This window comes from Solanum dulcamara, chromosome 4, assembly GCF_947179165.1.
Source record: "Solanum dulcamara chromosome 4, daSolDulc1.2, whole genome shotgun sequence".
NCBI lineage: Eukaryota > Viridiplantae > Streptophyta > Magnoliopsida > Solanales > Solanaceae > Solanum > Solanum dulcamara.
In genome coordinates, this window is record NC_077240.1 from 17,482,005 (window position 1) to 17,505,362 (window position 23,358).

The following is a 23,358-nucleotide window of genomic DNA, read 5'->3' on the forward strand; positions in this document are numbered from 1 at the left end:
GACTCTCCCTTATATTTTATTTTGAGATAAGAGTCAAAAACACAACTAATTTATTGCTTTTTTTGAGTTTCATACCTAATAGTTTGAGAAATACACCTCTCTTTTTTATTTTACTCTCACCATGGTGTGTGTACTACACTTTCTCTTTCATTTAAAAAAATTTGTCACATCACACTCCACATAGACAAAATATTTCACCTAGACAAAATTAAATAAATTCTAAAATTAGTTAAAATTAAATATTAAAATATTATTATCTCACCCTCAAAAAAAATATAAAATAAAATATAAATATTTTTATTACCCCACTCCACCACTTTTTCTCACCATACTCCCCCCTCTCCCCCCACCCCGCCCCCCCAATTTTTTTTGTTTTATTTTTATTTTCTAAATTTCTTTTATAAAAGCTTTTGTAAAAAAATCTTACTTCATCTTCCCCCTCCCCCTTCAAATAATAATTTCGATATTATTTTTATATATTTTTAAAAAAATAATCCTACCCCGCCACACCTAATCCTCCGCTTCCAATTTTTTTTCTCGTTTTGTGTTAGATACATACACATGAGTGAGAAAAATAACTTTTTAAAAAAAATAATTTCTTTTTTTGGAATGGAAATACTATAGTTTTAACTTTTAACTAATATTAATAGTTTATTTAATTTTTATCAATATAGAATATTTTAGCCATGTGACAAAAAAATTCAAAAAATAGAGAGAGTAGAGAGAGTATATTACACACACCAATAAGAGAGAGAGTTTAGGTGTGTTTTTGATATTTATTTCTTTTATTTTTTTGACTTAAAGTCATTTAAGTGTGACTTTTTATTTTTAAACTTAAGAGCTATTTTTTTTCTAGTCAATCCAAACAGGCTCTAAGTCTTGTGTGTATAAGCAAAAAAAATAAAACAAATTACACGAGACACTTCTATATGAGATACTTTTTTTTTCGCTATAGCAGCTGCAATGAAAGTTTTGTGGATATAATTAGCTGGTATAAATGCTGGTAAAAGGTAATATGCATTTAGTGGAATAATTGAGTTGCACACAACTTGATCCAGACACTATCATTATCAAAGAGGAAAAATAGCAGAGAAAAATGAGTTATTGGCATCTGATAAAATATTCATGTCTGGGGGGGCAAGGGTTGCCTTCTTAATTTGAAAGGTGTGTTGTGAACTGGGAGAAAGAGCAAGTGACTTCTAATGAATACAGATGCTGATGACATGAAACCATAAATCAACATCCTAAAATCAATAGCAAAACAAGAAATGCAAGCCTTCATGAGAATCCAAAATCATCAAATAAAATCTAACGGTTGGCTAAAAAAGTTAAGAATGTTTTAGATCTGCATATATGTCAAGAGTCGGGAAAAAGCCTGAACACAACCACTTCACCTACATCTTCAAAATGTTATTCACTTTTTCCAAAAAGAGAGTTTAACTACATTTATAAAACCTTCTTGTGGTCTTGCCCACCACTTCATTAATTTATTGAAGAATTAGTGACTCTAATCAGCCAATTTCCCATCTAATCCAGAATGGGCAGCGGAATCTGATGACACTACTTCACTGTTCGAAACTGAAACAGCTCCACTCACTGCTCTTGATGTAGAAGACACATCCCCGCTAGCAGCAAACCTAAATGGTTCTTTAACAGACATAACTTTTCTCTCAACTTCTAAGTTCACATTTTCATGTTTATTATCAGTGTTCTCTTCTGGTTTAGACACGGTATTCTGTAAAACCGAAAGGTCACAATTTCTGCCATCCTCCGCAGCAGCTTTCCCTCTTGTTTCTTCTGATACTGAACCTTGTAATTTGGAACCTTGGTGGTCCTGAGCTAATAAATCTGAAGGTGGAGGAAATGCTGAAGCGGCTGCTGCTCCAATACCTAATAATTGATCTTGAGGGATAGCAGAAAGGGCTTGTTGAGTCAAAACCCCCAGTATTTCATGAAGATTGTGCTGATGACCTTGAGGAGCGACGGAAGTTGATGCACCAGTATTAGGTTGGCATAGTGCCTGAAGTGCTGGGTAAAGAGCCTGCAAAGCAGGGTATAATGCTTGGAGAGCAGCTTGCCCAACCATTGCTTGTTGGCCTTGGAAGTCCTTAACATTTGAAAGGTGTTTCCTTCCTGCCAGATGGCTTTGGAAAACAACTACCGATTCACACTTTACATTACAGAGTTCACATATTAAAGGAACCATTTTTTGGGGCTTAGGAGGCACAGCAGGTTTTCTTGAGCCATTCTGCGTCTTCATCAATTTACCGCCTCGCCCACCTCTTAGACTGCGCTTGACTCCACGCCCTTGACCTTGAACATGATCCACAGGAGCTGTCTCTTCGACCTTTTGTTTCCCAGTTATACTACCATCTTCCTCTATAACATCATGAGGGGGAAGACTCTCTTTGGGAAGCAGCTGTCTATCTCCAGTTACAGTCTCAGAAGGCAAATGCCCCAGCGGCAGCTGCCCAGATCCCTCAACTGCAGGCTGGTAAGCAACCCTAGTCTTAACTTCAGAATTTGTTGTCTGGTGACCATGTGCTCCATCCATCTGTTTGTTCAGTTTCTGTCGCTCTTCATAGGCTTTCAGGTTCTTTTTATGTTTCTTTCCATTCTTATGCTGTTCAAGAACTTCAGGTGTGTTGCATTCAATCCTACAGAGTTCGCACCAAGCCATACGAGGTGGACGGACAGGAGCTGAATTACCTGAGGCAGATGATGAAGGTTTAACTTGGGATAGGCCTCCTTGGATCTGTGATGCTCCTTGAAAAACTTTTGGTTGGTTCTCAGCATATGTTGGTAATGCGTAGCTAGGTTGTAGCTGCCCACCACCAAGATGGCCATGGGCACCTCCTCTATAGGGCCTGCCACCCCTTTTACCTTTATCTTTATATGGAGATGGTACAATCTGCAGAATGCAAATATGTTCAAAGATTTGGAATAATCTTCACATCAATGGATCAGCTGGAGAGCTCAATGCTGATACTAAGTCAAAACAGTTATTTATACACCCAAAGAACCAGTCTCGTCATCTTAAATAAGACAACACAACAAAATTAGACAAAAGCAAATCAGCACACAATTGTATGAGCAGCAGAAGACATGACTTAACTTAGCGGAGCTGAAGGAATGGTAGAGAAGTTGGCAAAACAAACAAATAGAATCAGTATTTCAGAAGGCAGGCTCATCCTTGATGTAAAACCAGTTAATACAAGTCGATTATTGGAAGAGAAGAAGTCTATAACAGTAGCAAGTATAAATTCGTTGGCACCATAAGAAAGACTTGAGTACTTGACTGACCCAATCATGAGACTGACCACAGGGACTTCATGTCTAGGTGTTACACATTTGATATAGTGCTTTGCATAAGCAAAGAAAGCCTTGAAGATATATGAGCTCATGCATGCATCTCTTGTTCCCACCCTTTTCCCAGCCCCCCAGAAGGAAAATGAACAGAAGTGAATTACCAATTCAGAGATAATGTTGGATTTAACTTGCAGTTAAGGAATCTAATATACCCATAAGTGTTTCTGATCACTAATGAGAAAGTTAACAGGACAAAAGAAGCAGAAAACAGAAAACAGAACCTAAATGCTAGCCACCTCTTTTACAAGATAATTCACCACGTAAAAGGATGGTGACCAACAATTCTCTTTCATTTGTTGAACTTTCCTCTGATATATTGTATGTAGATCATATTCCAGAGCCATCTCTAGCATCAATTTAAAACATAAGGCTACATCGAGAAACAACTCTTTATCAAAATAATCTTTCAAATTTCACCCTACAAACTGTCAGCTCTGTGAACAGTATGTGGAAGTACTATATCTGATTCCATATTGCATTATGATATGAGACCCAAAAGGATAAGTTCTTCAACATATCAAATGACAATCACTTAAATGCCTAAAAATAGTTAACATACTTCCCCTACCATACTAATTAACGCCGCTGCTAATTCATGTGTAGGTCCCTAAAACAAAGTCATGAATCTAAAGTAAATGAAAGTCAAGCGATTTTAGCTGCTGAAACTATATTTAATATGGACATCATACATTCAGTTTTTGTAACACAATGTTTCATCAATGTAAACCAACCCTACTTGTTCCTAAATCTTAGCTGTGCCAATGCTTCATCAATGTAAACTAAGCCTATTTGTTCCTAAATGTAGGCGCATTCGCCACTTGAACAGGTATGACCAGAATCTGATAATCAATTTATCAAAATAAGAAAAAACTCAGAATATCAAAACCTACAGGGGAAATGAAAATGAAAAACAACCATGACCAACAACCTTATGAAGCTTTGTAAAGAAGTTGGGAACCTCCATAAGGATCCCTCGTGAAGAATAAACAAATTTAATTTTAGTTCTCAATTATGAATAAAGTAAATATAACTCCATCAGTGTTTTTTATTATTGATCAAAAATGCAATTCCCTCAGGAGTTATCGATGCCTCACTCTAATATTGCATATGTCTTCAAATTGGATGGCTTAAACATTTAGTCAAATGAATGTAATGCAGTGGAAGATACAAAAAATGCAATTAACTAAGAAAAGAAAATCAGCCATATTAATGTTACAGAAAGTGTGAGATTAAATATCTTACTCCAATGACTCATTTGAAGAGGAAACACATGCAAAGAGATGACACAAAGAATGCTAGCAACCCAGCAAGACATTGGTGACAAGGCATGTGGAGGCGTATGGCAAGAGCCAACCAAACCAAAATATAGGTTCTGTTACATGTCCTCAAGGCAGGCATCCGATATAGGTATAAATCTCATCATTAAGTAATTGTAGGATTCATGAATATGAATAGAAGTACAAGTGCCAGGATATGACTCATAAATGTGCAAGTGTAATACGTATGACAGTTAGTTACATGTAGATCGTTTCAGTAAGGAATATGTTTGATGACGTGATATTACTTCTGATAACCAGATAGTGACATCGCTTGGATGTCGACTTGGCACTGACAAAGAGCTGGTTGAAGAGCGGTGTTTCACTGAATGACAATGTAGCGATAACTGAGCATTGCCTGGAGAGTGAGTTGCCCACCAGAAACTCACTTGCCATTGGAAGGTGATGTGGAGCTCAAGCATGCTCTGACTGAAGAGGGTCCTGTTGCTGGCTAACGATGTGGCATTGACTAGGCAGTGACGCATCGTTGGCAGAGAAGTAGCATTAACAAGGTGCTGAGCAGACAAACATGGACTACTGACTTGACAAGTAAACAGAAATAGTGCCAATTTGACAAGTTAGAGAACTGACTTGACAGGTCAGTTGAATGATGAATGGCAAATGTGGCACACAGTGCTGAAACAATGGCCAAAATAATGGCAAAAGGAGACTGGAAAAGGCGATGATGCCAAAATCATCATTGCAAAGAAGAATGATGACTCTAGAACAGTCACCAGAAGAGACAAGACTAATAAATTTATGTAAGAAGGAAAATCATTTGCAATGTGGGCAACCTTAAGGTAGTAGCTACTATGAATTTCCCAAGATCGAAGAAACTCTAATACCGTGTCGGACGTCTCTTTTAAAAGCTTGAGTTGTGAAGGAACACTGTCATTTACTTAATTATGCCTCTAACACGTTCTTTACGTTTGGGTAAGAATTTGTTTTCATGGGCTAAGCACATCGAATTATTTTATGAAGGTAATAGTGAGACTCTGACCAAATAATTTTGCTTTCTCTAATACCATGAAAATAAGAGAACAGAAAAGAGAACTCGCACAGAATTGACTAAAGTAATATACAAGAGTATCCTCATATAGATGTCTAGACCACAGAAGTGAGGAGTTTAGACTACATGAAAAGACAATTTTACATTACATAAAAAAAAAAGGGCAGCCCGGTGCTCTAAGGCTCCCGCTATGCGCAGGGTCCGGGGAAGGGCCCGACCACAATTTTACATTACATAAAACAGGAAAAATAGTTATTAAATGGGAACATACCTAAATACCAAGATTCCCAACTACAGCACAACCTTTAAGAGTATAGTATATTACAAACTTTTATATACTCTACCATTTATTTTCCTTAATTTTTAATAGGTATGAATACCATACTGATCTCTTTAAGTTTTTATTTTTTTTGGATAGAAATAAGGTATTGCATTAAAAGGGAAAAAGCACTAAGCCAGTGCGACAAAACATAATTACAAGTTGTGCAATTCTCCAATCTAATCTAACAAGATATCTGAATCCTGTACAACAACTAGTTTGCACCAAAAGTATTGTAAAAAAATAGCTCTAAACTTAAGGCTAAGAATATTCTCAGTTTGCTTTGAAATATTCTATAGTTACTTTCTATCCATAAGTTGGAGGGAGTTGCAGCCTATTAACTGCTAAATAGATGAAAACAGGTTAAAGGCCTGTTTGGATGGGCTTATAAGCATAAACCATATTTTTGTTATTTTGGCTTAAAAGCACCTAAAATAAGCCAATCCAAACAGGCTCTAAATCATTGAGGAAATATTGCATCAACTTTTCAATAACATAGATAAAGTATACATTAGTTTGATAAACAATTTTTTTGAACTGGTAGGTAAGGAGTTCATTAAAATAAACAGCCAAATAGTAAGGTGGTGTTTGTCACTTACAGTCTGATCTCCTATACAAAAATAAAAAGAAGGGATCCCATCAATGCAAAACTCTATTCCCTGTACTGAGGTAATGGACTCTAATATACTGTTTTTATCCTTCACATCTTGTATGTTGCACCAAAAAGCCAAAAAACATAAACATTTGTGCTTTTCAACTGTACAGGGTTATTGAAATTCTCACTGTTATAGATTTGAAGGTGGCAACGAAATACGAGAGTGCTTGATATTAGGTATAGGTGAAATTTACTTTAAAATTTACTTATGGTTTGAAAGTTTTAAGATTCAGGGGCTAACCTAATGGAAATCTCCTCCTACTCTTTCAGAAGTGATCTAACTAGTACATGAAGCACCCACCAGAATGGTGAGTTGGGAATGAGGAAATACCCAAGGAATAAAGAAAGAAGAAAAAGAGTGTACTTCTCTCGACTTAGAGAGATCTTGTACCATATCAAACACCAGTAAAATCTTCAGGGAATCCCAATTCTTGTGACTAAGCACTTCTGCAAAGGAGAAAAGCAACTTTAAGTGGAAAGAGAGTTATCCATGCTAAATTGAGCCATCATAACAGGCTGTTTGAGCTTGGTCTGATTGACACTGTAACAATCCGCAAGCTGGTATTAGCTCGAGTGCAAACTTGAGCCAATTCCATGATATGTAGTTGAAGCTCAAGCTCACCTTATCAGCTTGCTTAGTGTGACAGGCTGTTTGCTCGGCTAATTATATCCTTTAAAGATGCTGATCTGATTTATAGAGTCTTTGAGAGGAAACTGTTGCTTCTCAATCAAGAGACAATCTTACCCGTTTCCTCAACAAAGCTCGTATAAAGCAGGCAAAATACAGAAGAGATCTTGTATAATTAGCTGAGCAGAACAGACACAGTAGACTTGCTCACACTCTGCTTCTTCTGGCAGGAAGCTTAGCCTTGTTATCAATTTCAAATGTACCAAGCTCAAGCAGTTCAGTTAAATAATCAGTGTGTTTTAATTTCGTTAACATATAGCTAGTGCTATGAAGGTCTAAGTAAACTGCAGGCAAAAATGCACAGAGAATCATAGTATAGTTTATCTTAGATGCCTATATTTTACAACAAAAAAAAAAGTAATAATATAACGAACTTCACAAGGATACAGAGAAAAATACACAGAGAGAATTATGTCCTGCAGTTTCTTGTACTTTTGATATTCTTTCAACAAGTAAAATACTCTGGTCATCCCAAATTGATCAAGCCAGTTGACTTTTCACATAAATTGAAAGAGAAAAGGTGTGAATGATATATAACATCAGATGTTGGGAACGGGGAAATTGCACAAAAATGTCAGATAAATTCAAGACAGTGTTAAAGTACTCCCACGGTAATAATTCTTACGAAACAATTTTAATTTTGCATGGCGTTAAACTGCTTAAGGTATCATTTGACTTTATTGACTCAACTGTAAATGGTGAGATAAAGGCAACAGTCTCTTATAAAATATTTACACCCTCTAGTCCTTCAATCTTACACTTTGATGGGTTCTTAGTCACAAAATGAACTTCTAAGTGCATAGACAATGATGGCAACAAGGATACTTACACCGGACATTTTACTACAGATCTTTAATGGTTTTGGTAGTAATGGTGAGAAAGATATCGAAACACAACCAAGCATGCTAACTGAGAGGGGAATTTTCCCATTTAATGAGATTGCCAATAGTTTAAATAGAGAGTCCTCAAGAAAGTTTCAAAAGTTAATTTAAGAGTCATATGTGGTGCACAGAAATTTATATATTTTGCAATAAAATATTTAGGTTCCCTTTCTCACAAGTGATAACTCCAAAAGGGATCAAATTCTTTTTGTTCAATTAGCAAAGATTTCATTTGGAAATTTGGCAATGAAGACATCATTGATCAGTGTAACATCAATCAACTGTCTGCAGGGTTTTTCAATGGAGTGCAAAGTTTTCTCTATGACATATCCTATAAAATATAATGCCAAATAGGGTAAAAGGGAATTAACACCTTATGGTGACTTTGAAATGACTCACATGAAACCAAAACTGAAAATGTTACTCTGTCAGTTTATTTTATGTGTCCTAGTTTGGCTGGGCACATAGTTTAAGAAAGTAAGGGAGACTTTTGAATCTTGTGGCCTTAAACAAAATGTGTATAATGTAACGAAGTTCCCTTTGTATCTCATGGTTTTAAACATGTCATGTGGGATGTTGGAATTAAAGAGTTACTAAGTATCGAAAGTGACATTCTTTTTTAAAGAGAGAAAAAAGAAGGGTAAAACACATAAATTAAAACAGATGGAGTACCTAACTAGCAGTAAGATATAGCCCCCCCCCCCCCCCCCCAATTTGCACCATGAACACTCAGAACCAAAAACTATTCCCTTGAGATAAGAAAATGAAGTCTTTTTGGAAACCTGAATTCATGCTCTCAAATGATAATACACATACAATTAACCAATGCTCTTTGCACATAAAAAAAAAAGGAACAACTTTACCGGTTAACAGCCTTTTATCCTAGGCTAGCTTAATTAATTGTTATTTTATCTGAAAATGTCAAATGTCCATTAATTGGTATCATTTGATTCTTGTAGATGAAGTTTATAAATTGCTAGATCTTTTAAGTACCACTCAACTACCCACAGCCCTCATAATCACAATAAACTTTTGTACATATCAAGCACAATCTTTGTGCTATTTTTGCTATTCTTAAAATTGCCTGTTTACCTTCTAAAGAAGAAGAAGACAGACCTAAAACTACCGTACCCGGGGTTTGCACCAAACCATTCAATCATGGCATATGCCATCTATCTATTGATTAGTACATCAATTTGTTACAAGTGTTCCATTAAGAGTTTAAATTAATAAGTTTTTAATGTCATTTTAAAGGTTATTACAGAGATCCAAACAACAAACATTTCATCCCAATCAAATATACCCAGATTGCATTTACACTACCAGAGTTGAAAGATCAAAAAAGAGAAGGAATTTCTTACCGCTGGTGTGTGGGAGACATTGGGCATTGTCGCAGTAGCAACCTCTCCGTAGTTAATGCCTTGTTGTTGTTGTTGTTGTTGTTGAGGATAATAGGAATACTGGGGTTGCTGCTGTGTGGCATAAGGATCCGAAGACGGTGGAATTGGAACCCCAGGTGGATGAATTGAAGTGGGTTCAGGCTGGTATTGCTGTTGTTGATAGGCATTTGAATAATAGTCTTGAGGATAGTAGGATGAGTACTGGTATTGTTGATTGTATTGATATGCATAGTAAGCTTGTGTTGATGGATCATACGCTTGGATTTGAGAAGGGTCCGCCGGCTGTTGTTGTTGCTGGTACTGAGATTGATCGTATGGTTGGATTTGAGATGCCCCTTGTTGTGGGTATTGAGCATAAATTGATGGATCATATGCTTGGATTTGAGAAGGGTCAGCAGCTCCTTGTTGTTGGTGCTGGTACTGACCGGAGAAATCCATGGATTTCTTTCTTCAATTTACCTTTCACTTCTTCATTATACATTATATATAGGGTTTTCAGGAAACAATAAAGATGGAATTTTGTTTCCTTTTTTTTTTGGTTGGGATGCCATCTAAATAGTTCTTATAATGTATGATTTGAATTTAATTAAAGTTTTAATATGAACTTCGAATATTGATTTTAGAAAATCAAATAAAAAAAGAAATAGAGTTTTCAAGAAATTGGATGCCGTTTCCTCCCTCATATCGATAGGGGTGTGCATCAGTTGGTTCAGTTTTGTTCTATGTATTATCAATTCAATTTATTGGTTTTCGATTTTTAAATACATTAAATCAATAACTAACTCAATAAAATATTTTTTATCGATTTTTTGTCCTTAACGATTCTATTTTCGATTTAACTAATAAGAAAATGCTCATAAAATAATTACACGACTTCTCTAACAATTTTCTATTACAAGACAATAATGTAATTTTATGAAATGTTCATAAAATAGAATAATAGTAACTGACATGAAAAGAATTATACTAGTGCAGCACAAATAAAAGAAGTAGGACAATAACGTCAATTAAAGGCTAAAGTGCAAAAATAGTAACGAATAAAGTATTGATATAAATATTGAATTTATGTAGGGGTAAAGCAGTAAATTAATATTGTGCTAATGGGTTATCGATTTACCCAATAATTCAATATTGAAAAGCCAATATCGAATCAATAATCCGATAATTTTTTTTTTATAAAATCATTAAAAATCTGTTAACCCAAAAATCATTAAAATTCTGTAACTACTTATTTCAGGAAAACTTCTTATAGTATTTTGAAGGGAAATTTTTATAAATAACAAATTTTAGGCCTTAAATAGGATTCCTTAGGTATACTTTCAATATTTGCAAAACACAGCTATACTTTTATTTGTTATGCCTCTAAATTCTGTATTTTTCTCGCATAAAAAATAAAAATACAACCTAACTAATTGTAATAAATTGCAGATTATATTTGGTAAACTCCCTTAATTTACATCCTTATTGTTCATGTTACATATAGGACTCTGGATTCCTCATTATCTCTCATCTTTCATGAAATACAAAAACTCATCAATTTCCTTCGTTTGTTTTTCTAAAAAATTTAAAAACGTTGATACATCTGACAAGAAAAATTGGAGCAGATCATCATCGTTCTTCCACCATACTCTTACAAAACGAGGCTCATTTGGAGACGTCATAATTGTTATACAAACCAAAATTGTTCAGATAATGGCACCCTATTTCCCCTCCAAATACACTCTAATTTGTATTCCAAATCATAGTTGAATTTGTGTTATTCATCATTTGTTGTGTAAATAGGAATGATTCAAATACAAAATTGTGAGATTTATATGTCGAATAAGTTGTAAATACAATTTTGGTATATCATTCGAATTGTATATTGAATAATTTTTAATTGAGTTTCCTTGTTATGTATGTTCAAAGATTTGAATACAAAATTGTACATTATATAAATTTGAATTTGGATACAACTTTGATGCTTTGGTGGTGAATTAAGTTTGGAATACAAAAAGAAATATATTTTTATGTAGTTGAATCTGGATACAACTTTGATGCTTTAGTGGTGAATACACTTATGTAATTGAACTAAGAATGTTATACAAAATAAGAATAGAATACAAATTGAGACTGAATTTTAAAAAATGTATTTATAATACAAATAAATGTGGGATACAAAATAATTTTAGAATACAAGTAAATTTGGGATAAAAATAAATTTTAGATACAAAGAAGGTATTTATAATACAAATAATCTTATAATACAAGTAAGTTGATGATACAGATTAGTTTGTAATGCAAATGAACTTTTTATACAAGTTATTTTGAAATATAAAGTGTAAGGCTGAAATATAAAAAAGATATTATGAATACATGTAAGATTGTAATACAAGAAAAAATTTAGAATACAAATTGGTTTGTAATACAAAATGACACAAAATGTATATAGATGGGAATAAAATACAAAATCAACCCTAAAAAGGGGCAAATTATCTCAAAAAAAAGATACTCCAGCTTAAATTGAAGGAATAATTTGAAAAATAAAGATACATAAAAGAAAAAAATAAAAATAGAATTAAAATGGTGAAAAAAATTGAAAAAATACATAGTTACCTGCTACAAGAGATTCTGATGGAAGATCTTTTGGGGGATTTTCCAAGTGTAGTTGAGGGAGAGGAAAAATAGGATGTATTTTAGGATCATAATTAAAATCAAATATTTTGCTATAAAAACAACATATATCTTTTTATTACAATATTTTTAAACTATAGCTATTTTACATAAATAATTGATAAACTATAGCTATTATACATATATATATATATATATATATATATATATATTATCAACAAAAAAATCAATAACCTAATAGCATTTTTTTTTATTCGATTTATTGGTCGATTCATTATTTGCACAATCCTACTTTTCGGCATTTCTCTTTTTTGAAAGAAAAAACAAATTGCCATTTATCTACTGCAAAAAATATAAATTGACATATTATCTTCGGAAAAGAGTTAACAATAAGTTCTCTCGATAATAGTTTTTGGTCTAAACATACTTATGCTGTAAACCTACTTCTAACGGTTGATCCAAAAATGTTATTGTTGTTATTTAATGGATCAAAAATATTATTTTTCTGATAAATATATTATTTTTTTTCAAAACATAGTCTACTCCTGATAAACATACTATTATCAAATAATCAAATTCTTGTTTCTTTTCTTTTAAAATACTTTAACTAATAAATATATAATAAATAATATTTTTCTTCTGCTTAATCTCATTTTGACAATTAAAATAAAATAATTATCTTTTTAACTGATATCATAGTAACCCCAAGATTAATTTTCATACGAAAACGCTAAAAAACTTATGATAAAATAGAAATTATTTTTATTTCTTAATCTTTTTCGAATTGAAGTATGATAAACATTTTGTAATTACAAAAATCATCATTATAAAAAAAATGTGTTTAAAAAATATATGTTTATTTGAAAACAAATATTTTTTTACCCATTAAGTAATATTAGGGACTTTTTTTATCAAAATATTGACGGCAACGATATTTTTAGGCCATAATTAATTGTGGGCATTTTTATTCAATTTCACATAATTTAAAGAAAGTATTTACCTTTTTCGTATTATTTCATATATTCACTATTAAGACATGTTTGTTGTGATGCATAAAGAGAGATAATCGTGAGATAAATTTCTAATACCTTTTAATTTCTTGTTTAGTTACAAAATTGGGATAACTTATGAAGGATTAATAATTAGTGCTAGGATAAGTAAGAGGAACCTACATATGGTGTTTATTGACCTTGAAAAGACCATGATAAAGTCCCAAAGAATGTCCTCCAGAGGTGTTTGGAGGCTAAAGGTGTCCCGATGATCTATTTTAAGGCGATAAAGAATATGTATGATGTAGTCAATACCTGAGTTAGAACGGTGGAAAGAGACTCCAAGCATTTTCTAGTTGAGATGGGGCTATATCAGGGATTAGTTCTTAGCCTTTTTCTATTTGCCTTGGTGATAAATGAGTTAACACGGTCTATTTAGGAGGAGATTCTATGGCGTATGTTATTTGCGTACGACATAGTATTGATTGATTAGACACGAGACAAAGTTAATGCTAGGTTGGAGGTTTGGAGACATATTTTGTATTCTAAAGGGTTCAGGTTGAAAAGAACCAAAATAGAATATTTGGAGTGAAAAATTGGTGTTGTGTTGGATGAAGCGAACGTGGAAGTAAGACTTGCCACACAGCCTATCCCCAAGAGATAGAGTTTTAAGTATATTGGGTCCGTAATTCAGGATAGTAAGGACTTTGACGATGATGTCACACATTACATGGCACGACATGGATGAAATGAAGGCTTGCTGTTAAATTCTTGTGTGACAAGAATATACCACCCAAACTTATAAGTAAGTTCTATAGAGCGGTGGTATGGGGTGGAGTTCTAGCCAGTTAACAATTCACATGTTCAAAAGATGTATGTTGCGGAGATAAAAATATTGAGATGGATGTGTGGGCATACAAGAAGCGATAAGATTAGAAATGAGATTATTCGGGAGAAGGTGGAGTGACATCTGTAGCTGTGAGAGAAGCGAGACTGAAATGGTTTTGACATGTAACTGACGCCCTAGTGAGGAGGTGCGAGAGACTGGTTGTAAGGGGTACGTGAAGGGGTAGAGAAATATGCCAAAAAAATATCAGAGAAAGGTGATTAGACAGGCATGACACAACTTCATATTACCAAGGATATGATTCTAAATAGAAAAAAATCTAAAAATAGTGGAGGCCGCGTATTGAGATAGAAGGTTAGTTGAGGTAGAGTTTTGTCTTGCTCTGCAAAGGTTTAGGATTGTTAGTACCTTTTATAGCTCCTGTCATATGTTGTGTTTTTATATTTCGATTATCATATTACTTTGTTGATGTTACTATTTTGTTTTTGTAGACTTTACAATATTTTTCTTATTAACTGCTATGTTATTTTCTTCTATTACTTGGATTTGATGTTCTTGTGCTGAGGATTTTTCGAAAATAGTCTTTCTACCTCTACGATGTAGTGATAATATTTGCATACACTTTATCTTTTCCCAGACCCCATCTAGTGGGATTTCACTGCATATCTTGGTTTTATTGTTGTTGTGTAGGATAAGTTATTTTTCCTTCTAGTTGGATAAAAATTCTCGAATAAGTTATTCATGATAAAATGGTTAAAATGACAAAATTATTTCTTCAAATCCTTTTTTACACCACTTTTCACTTATATTATACTTAAGGAGGATATTTTTGAAAATAAATAACTTATTCTTAGAAATTATGCAACATATATTATTTTTAATATATAACAAACTAAGCATTTACTGAAAAATAATATCATAATAACTAATCACATCATCATTTATTTCAACATAATTAATCTCCTCTTAACTTATCTTTCTTATCATCGATATATATAAATTTAACAGTAACACAAATAAAAATTATATACATGTTAATAATAGTAGAAAAAACACAAAATCTTAGATGAGAAACATTCCATTGTTTCACTAGAAAACATAATTAACCTTTCACCAACAGAATGTCCTAACTATGTGTCAAAAATATTCTTGTGATGAATCTGCAGGAGTAGGGGTGTTCAGGTGTTAGCTTGAGTCGGTTATTGGTCATAATCAAAATCAAACTAATTTAATCAGTTTTTAAATTATCGAAATTAAATCAAACTAAATATAATATACATTTATCTGTTTGGTTGTTATCGATTTTGGTTTTATTTGGTTTGATTATTTGGTTATTAGCTAAACACAAAAAACAAAATAAACGATTCATTCAAAAGAGGAAAAAAATAACATAATTCATTCAGAATTAGAACAATTAATATTACAGAACTCTCGATCACTAAATTTACTATGAATAAAGCTTCAAAATGTACCATTTTGGCCTAGAAGGAAAAGACAATAATAAATCCACTAAGATTGTCATAGACACACATATACATAAAACCAATACGATAAATATTCTCGTCTGGGGCGTTTTTGCTTTCATAAATAAATTATTAATAAATTTGATGAAAACATATATAAGATATTTAAAATTATTTATAAAAATAATATATTATGTTTGTATAATAATAAAATATATGCACATAGTTTTTCAATTTGGTTCGATTATTTTTTCGGTTTTGTTTTGAATAAAATCAAAACTAAACCAAATACTATTGTTTTTTAAAAATCTAAAACAAAATCAAATTCAAATAAACTTGATTTATTTAATTGATTTGATTATTTTTCAATTTGGATTAATTTTTATCTAAACTGTGAATCACCTTGCTTAGGAGAAATATTTGTGAATTTTGTTTTGTACATTTCTTTATACATGGTAAAAGTCGATCAAGGAGTATAAACCTCCACTCCCCCTTTTCACATTCACATACGAAAAAGTTATAGAGAAGTGATTATCTTAACCACTTTTACTTATTTTTTCTAATCGAGTCGAATAAGTTCATATATGTTATAGAGAAGTGGATGTCATTTTAGTGGGACCCACTAGCAAATTGATGAAGTGGGGCCCACTAGGCAAGTTGTCCATTTTGCTCCCTTTTCTTTGCTATAAATTGTCAAGTTTTGGCAACATAGAAATACATAGACACGGCTTTCTCAATTCTTCTGCTCCTCTCTCTTTCTCTTATTCCCACCTTATTTTGCTAAGTTAATTTACTATATAACAAGTTATCAGCACGAAGCTCTAAATTTTTTTTCAGAAAATTAACTTCTATATCAGGTATATCTACTGAAAAAATTTAATTTTAGTTATTTTTGTTATTTTTAAATTAATTTTCATCATATCAAATTTGTCAAAATTGGAGTTTGTGGCACTTGATATTTCAGGCAAAAAATTATTTATCACAGGTACTTGATGCTGAAATCCACCTTACCGCTAAGAGTATCGGTGTTGCTATAATCGAAGGAAATAAAACATCAAATCAGGATAAAACGAAGGCTATGATTTTCCTTCATTATCATCTAGATGAAAGCCTGGAGGTTGAATACTTGACAGTGAAAGATCCACTTGAATTATGGAACGCTTTAAAAGGAAGGTATGACCACTTCAGGGCAACGGTATTGACAAGTGCTCATTATGAGTTGATGCACTTACAGTTTCAAGATTTTAAAATTATAATTGAGTATAATTCTATTGTATTTAGAATAACTTCTCAATTAAAATTATGTGAAGAAACTATAAATAATAAGGACATTTTGGAAAAGACACTAACTACTTTTCATGCCTCTAATGTGATGTTACAGTAGCAATACCGTGAAAAAGGTTTTCAAAAATATTCTAAATTGATCTCATGCCTTCTGGTGGCTGAGCAACATAATGCTCTTTATTGAAAAAATCATGAAGCCCGTCACACTTGAAGTGCTCCGTTACCAGAAGCAAATGTGGTAGAAGCACATGGATAGTCTGAAAGAAGACGAAATAAAAATCAAGGCAACAATAATGTGCTGGGCGTGGCAATAGCAGAAGACGATATAATAATCATTGTAGTGATGTTTAACATAAAAGGGAGAACAATATGAGTTTTCAAAGTGGCCCTTCAAGAAGTAACTGTCATCATTGTGGCATGAAAGACCACTGAAAAAATAAATATCGGACGCTGAGCATTTTGTAAGACTTTATCAAAATTCTTTCAAAAGAAAGACAAATAGAGGTGGTGCCTCTTCTTCTAATGCTCGGATAGAGTCACACTTGGCATTTAAAAATAATGTTGAGGCAAGACTTTGAAGGATGACGATTTTAATGACCTCAATGATATTACTCATTTGAAGGTTGAAGATTATTTTAGGTATTATAATTGATGTTTAATTTCATTATATGATTTACAATGTGTTGTCGTTTTTATGTACTTTTAATTATCATTTTTTACGTTTATCTATTTAGAAGAAAAGAAGAAAAAAGGACTTATGTTTTTCTAGCAATATTGATACTTATTTTAATTCTTATAATGTATTTTTATTTTATGAAGATAAATAAATATCTCAGTCTTCAATTGGATCCAAGTGCCTTTTAGATAGTGCCACAACTCATACGATATTAACAAAAAAAAGAAATATTTTTGTCATTTGATTATGAAAAAGGCGTATGTCAAAACAATATCCGGTAGTACAAAATTGATTGAAGGCTCTGAAAGAGAGGCCTTATTACTACCTGGAGAACGATATTGATAATTGATAATGCATTGTATTGTAGTAAGTCTCAAAGGAATTTGTAAAGTTTCAAGGTTATTCGCCAAAATAGCTATCATATTGGGATTGCGAATGAAGGAAATGTTGAATATCTTTATATTCCTACAATAAATATGGAGAAGAAAATTATGCACAAAAAATTACCTACACTTTCTACTGAATTGTACTATACAAATATTGATACTGTTGAATTACATGATATAGTATACACATGGTTTACTGATTCTAATAATTTTATCATTTGGTATGACCGATTGGGCCATGCTTGTTATAATATGATACGCAGAATTATTGAAAATTCACATGGACACGCTTTGAAGAATCAGAAAATTCTTCAATCTAAGGAATTCTCTTGTGTTGCTTATTCTCAAAGAAAACTGATTATTAAACCATGAGCAACTAAGGTTGAGATTGAGTCTCCTGCGTTTCTGGAATGCATAGAGGGTGATATATGTGGGTCAATTCACCCTTCATGCGGACCATTTATATATTATATGGTCTTGATAGATGCATCTACAAGATGATCACATGTGTGCTTATTATTAACTCGCAACATGGCCTTTGCGAAATTGTTAGCTCAAATTATAAGGTTAAGAGCATAATTTTCAGATTATGTAATAGAGACAATTCGTCTTGATAATGTTGTTGAATTTACATCTCAATATTTTAATGATTATTGTATGTCGGTTGGAATAAAAGTTGAGCATCTGGTCGCTCATGTTCATAATCAAAATGATCTAGTAGAATCACTGATTAAACGTCTCTAATTGATAGCTAGACCATTGCTAATGAGGACAAATCTTTCTTTTTTGGTATGGGGGCATGCTATTTTGCATGGAGCAGCACTTGTGCGCATAAGGTCAGCAAATTTTCATGAATTTTCCCAATTACAGTTGGCTTTTGGAAGAAAGCCAAATATATCCCATCTTAGAATATTTGGGTGTGCGTTATATGTCCAAATTGCTCCACCGCACCGCACAAAGATGGGTCACCAACATTAGGGGGAGAACATAAGCAATTGAAAAATGAGATAGATTGGAATTCATTATCACTATCTCATTTAGATCCTCGAATAAATTAATGTAAGCAAGAATTTCAAAAGATGATTTATTTGCAGAATATTGTAAATCAACTGCCGGATGCATTTACTATCCTTCCACGGGTTACTAAATCATATATCCCAGCTGCTAACACTCAAGTTCAAGTTGATGTCCCGATAGGACAACTTGTTCAAGAAAATGAGCCTAGGCCACACTTAAAACGTGGAAGACCAATTGGTTCCAAAGATAAAAATCCTCGAAAAAAAAAGAATAAATGATCAAGATAATCATAATTTGGGGCAATTGCTCAAGAAGAGCCCAGAGACACAACAAATGGTGATACCACCGAGGAGGTCCAAGTACCTAAAAATAATGAAAATAAGAAAATCTCAATAAGTTATGTCTCGATAGGAAAACGGTGGAACCAAAATGATATTATAGTCGATAATATTTTTACTTATAATGTTCCCATAAAAATAATGCAATGAGATAAGGATCTTGAACCAAAATATGTCGATGAATATAGACAGAGAAATGATTATCTAAAATGGAAGGATGTAATTCAAACAGAGTTAACTTCATTTAAAAAACGTGAAGTTTTCGGATCAATTATCCGAACACTTGAAGATGTCAAGCTAGTAGGGTTAAAATAGATTTTTGTGCGTAAACAAAATAAAAAAGATAAAGTCGTTAAATATAAAGCACGACTTGTAGCCCAAGGTTTTTCGTTAAGGTCTAGCATTGATTATATGGAAACATATTCCCTTGTGGTGGAAGCAATTACTTTCAGGTATCTAATTAATTTGGAAGTTAATGAAAAGCTTGAAATGCACCTAATGGACGTGGTAACTGCCTATTTATATGGCTCATTAAACCACAATATTTCTATGAAAATTCCGAAGGGTTCAAAATACCTGAAACATACAAGGATTCTCGAGAAACTTGCTCAATAAAGCTTCAGAAATCCTTATACGAGTTGAAACAATCTGGGTGTATGTGGTATAATCGTCTTAACGAATATTTGCTAAAAGAAGGATATAAAAATAATCCAATCTGCCCTTGTATCTTTATGAAAAGGTCTGGATCTAAATTTGTCATAATAGCAGTATATATTGATGATTTGAATATTATTGAAACTCCACAAGAACTTTCAAAGACAGTAAAATGTCTGAAAAAAGAGTTTGAAATGAAAGACCTCGGAAAGATAAAATTTTGGCTTGGTCAACAAATTGAATATTTTACAAATGAGATATTTGTACATCAGTCAACATATACTGAAAATATTTTAAAGATGTTTTATATGGATAAAACATATCCATTGAGTGCCTCAATGGTTGTGAGATCTCTTGATATTAAAACATATCTGTTTCAATGTCATGAAAATGATGAAGAGCTTATTGGTGCTGAAATACCATATCTTAGTGCAATTGGAGCATTAATGTATCTTCTCAATAATTTTAGACCAGATATAGCTTTTTCTGTAAGCTTGTTATCAAGATTTAGTTCTTCTCCAACACGAAGACACTGGAATAAAATTAAGCATATATTTGATACCTCTGAGGGACCACTGATATGAGATTGTTTTACTCAAATGAATCCACGTCATAATTGATTGGTTATGCAGGTGCGGAATATTTGTCTGATCCCCATAAAGGTCGATCGTAGATAAGCTATTTATTTACATATGGTGGTACAACTATATCATGGCGTTCAACAAAGCAAACTATGGTTTCCACTTTCTCAAATTATGCAGAGATAATAGCCATCGATAAAGCAAGTCGAGAATGCGTTTAGTCAAGATCAATAACTTAACACATTCAAGAAACATGTAGTCTTTCTTTGAAAAGAGACGTTCCAACAATATTGTATGAAAATAATGCTGCATGTATAGCTCAACTGAAGAGAGGATACATCAAAGTAGACAGAACAAAATATATTTCACCAAAATTCTTTTTTAGTCATGATCTTCAAAAGAAGGGTGAAATAGATGTCGAATAAGTTCGTTCAAGTGACAATTTAGCAGATATGTTTACCAAGGCATTGCGACTTCAACCTTTAAGAAAATGAGATACCAAATTGTAATGCGTTGTCTTCAAAATATCAAATGACATTTTCATCAGGGGGAGTAAAATACGCTCTATACTCTTTTTCCTTAACCAAGGTTTTGTCCCACTGGATTTTTTCTGGTAAGATTTTTAATGAGGCAGCACTCAAAGCGTATTATCAGAAGTTATGTACTCTTTTTTTCTTCATTAGGTTTTTTCTCACTGAGTTTTTTCTAGTAAGGTTTTTAAAAGGCGCAATATTTATGGATGTTCACGATAACTATGTATATTATTTCTTGTAAATTTTTTAATGAGCCACATTTCACGTGGACATCCAACGGAGAGTGCTATAGAGAAGTGAATGTCATTTTAGTGGGACTTACTAGAAAATTAATGAAGTGGATCCCACTAGGCAAGTTGTCCAACTTGCTCCCTTTTCTTTGCTATAAATTGCCAAGCTTTGGCAACAGAGAAATACACAAATACGGCTTTCACAATTCTTCTGCTCCTTTCTCTTTTTCTTATTCTCACCTTATTTTGCTAAGTTAATTTATTTTATAACAATATGAAACAATCTACAAATTCTAATCCAATAATACATAAGTAGTTGGCACGACGTTTTTTTCATTAATAAAAATTGTCCTTATCGAATTAAGACTATTTTATTATTTTTCTCTTTTATGAGCACAAATAGTAAATAGGAGGGAAAAAAAGGGGGGGGGGGGGGGGGGAATCTATTAAGGTTGAAAGTGTCACGTGACGCTATTTTATTAATTTTTTTGCTATATATATATTTAATTAAAATACAAGGAAACATGAGATAGATATTGTTAAGTGACAATCCATAATATAAATGTGGACGCAACTCAATTGATTAAGTTTATCAATTACCCGCGTGAGAATGCGAGTTTGAATTCACACAGATCTTATTTTTAATAGTATATTTTAGGAGTTTAAGTTGTTTAGTGATTTTTTTTTCTTTCTTCCTTCCTTTGTTTTTTCTTTTTCTTCTTTTACCTCCCCTCCCCTCTTTTGGTACTTTATATAAAAATATATTTAGCACTTTTATTTTTTAACGAAGTTACGTTTAATACATTTTCAAAATAAAAACTTATTCAGAAAAAGTTAAAATACCTTTTTCTTTTACTTTTTGAAAAAAGGTATAGTAATGTACGTAACACATGGTGGACGGAAAATTCTGCATACACGACTGTAGACATAAAGATAAACAAGAAAGAATGTTTAACGAGAGGGGAGAATATACAGATGTTCTAAACATATGTAGCTAGTGGATTCACGATCATATTGGTTTTATTTAAACAATGTTAAAGTTGTGATTTTGTAACGACGTCGTTTCGAGTGTTAAAGTTTTTTATTTCATAAAAGATTTATCCTGTAAATTTTTAATGAGTATTTTGGACTATTCGATAACTATAGTTATTTAGTTGAGGGGTAAATTTAACTAACTAATTTAATTAATGGGCTAAAATTGTAATATATTTAATACCATGTACCACTTATTCTATATTTATTAAAATAATTAGTAAGGTTATCACTTTTAGTACTTAATTAATTTAGAAAAGAAAAGAGAAAAAAGAAGAAGAAGAAGGGAACGGACCTGTTTCGGCGTCGACAAACACTAACCAGGTAACCTATATAACTTTTCTAATTCCATTTACTTAGAATTGCTCTTAATGCATAGATAATTATTGCATTGTTTATGATAACAAATTGTTCAATTAGTGTTGACCGGAGAAAGTTTTGAATTGAAAAATAATTATGTGCAACATGGAAAAAAATTGTGCCATATATTTGAGTTAGTAATGTAATGATAATGGCATAATGATTGGCTTATGAGTGAGCATAAATATATAAATGGTTGGCTTCAATTTTAATTAAGTATTATTTTGTTGTTATAGTATAAATTAATTTTTGATATATTGAGATAAGTAATTAAATATTGAGTGTATTATATTATATGAATACCATTAGAGTTATGCTATTTGGATGAAATAAGATTTAACCTTAGGCTTGAATTTTAGGAAATCGATTATAGATATGGGTGAGTTGTTGAGGTCTAGGTTAAATATATATATTATTGGTTTCTACGGATTCGTTTGCCTATGAATATTGTATATTTGATAGATTGGAAACGTTTTGACGTATTGAAGAAAGAAAAAGCATTGGTGAATTAGCTTACTTGATTTTGATTTTTCGGTGAAGGTAGGTTATGGTTTATTCTATCATAGATAGACATTTAATAGCGATTGATAGTCATTGAGTAATGTGTAAAGTTTACTATGCATTTAATTGTTGTGGTTTGAATGATTGATATGTTGTTGTGATTGGTCTGCAATCCCAAAACCGTGAAATTCATAATCTTGAACTTCTCTTATCAAAA

At 32.4% G+C, this 23,358-nt stretch overlaps 1 protein-coding gene across 1 annotated transcript; it reads right to left on the reverse strand.

Annotated features, from left to right (window-relative positions):
• Positions 1-1,197: 1,197 nt before the first annotated feature.
• Positions 1,198-10,153, reverse strand: LOC129886716 (uncharacterized). The gene is made up of 2 exons (XM_055961528.1): positions 9,599-10,153; positions 1,198-2,911 (listed from the first exon to the last, which is right to left on the reverse strand). The coding sequence occupies exons 1-2, from the start codon at positions 10,073-10,075 to the stop codon at positions 1,508-1,510; spliced, it is 1,881 nt and encodes a 626-aa protein (XP_055817503.1). The 5' UTR covers positions 10,076-10,153; the 3' UTR covers positions 1,198-1,507.
• Positions 10,154-23,358: the final 13,205 nt, after the last annotated feature.

Bases quoted from the DNA above. Each gene is read 5' to 3' on its own strand.
- LOC129886716 (XM_055961528.1), bottom strand. From the start codon at position 10,075: ATGGATTTCTCCGGTCAGTACCAGCACCAACAACAAGGAGCTGCTGAC. The intron at 2,912-9,598 runs GTAAGAAATTCC...TGCATTCTGCAG, and splicing joins ATGTCTCCCACACACCAGCG to ATTGTACCATCTCCATATAA.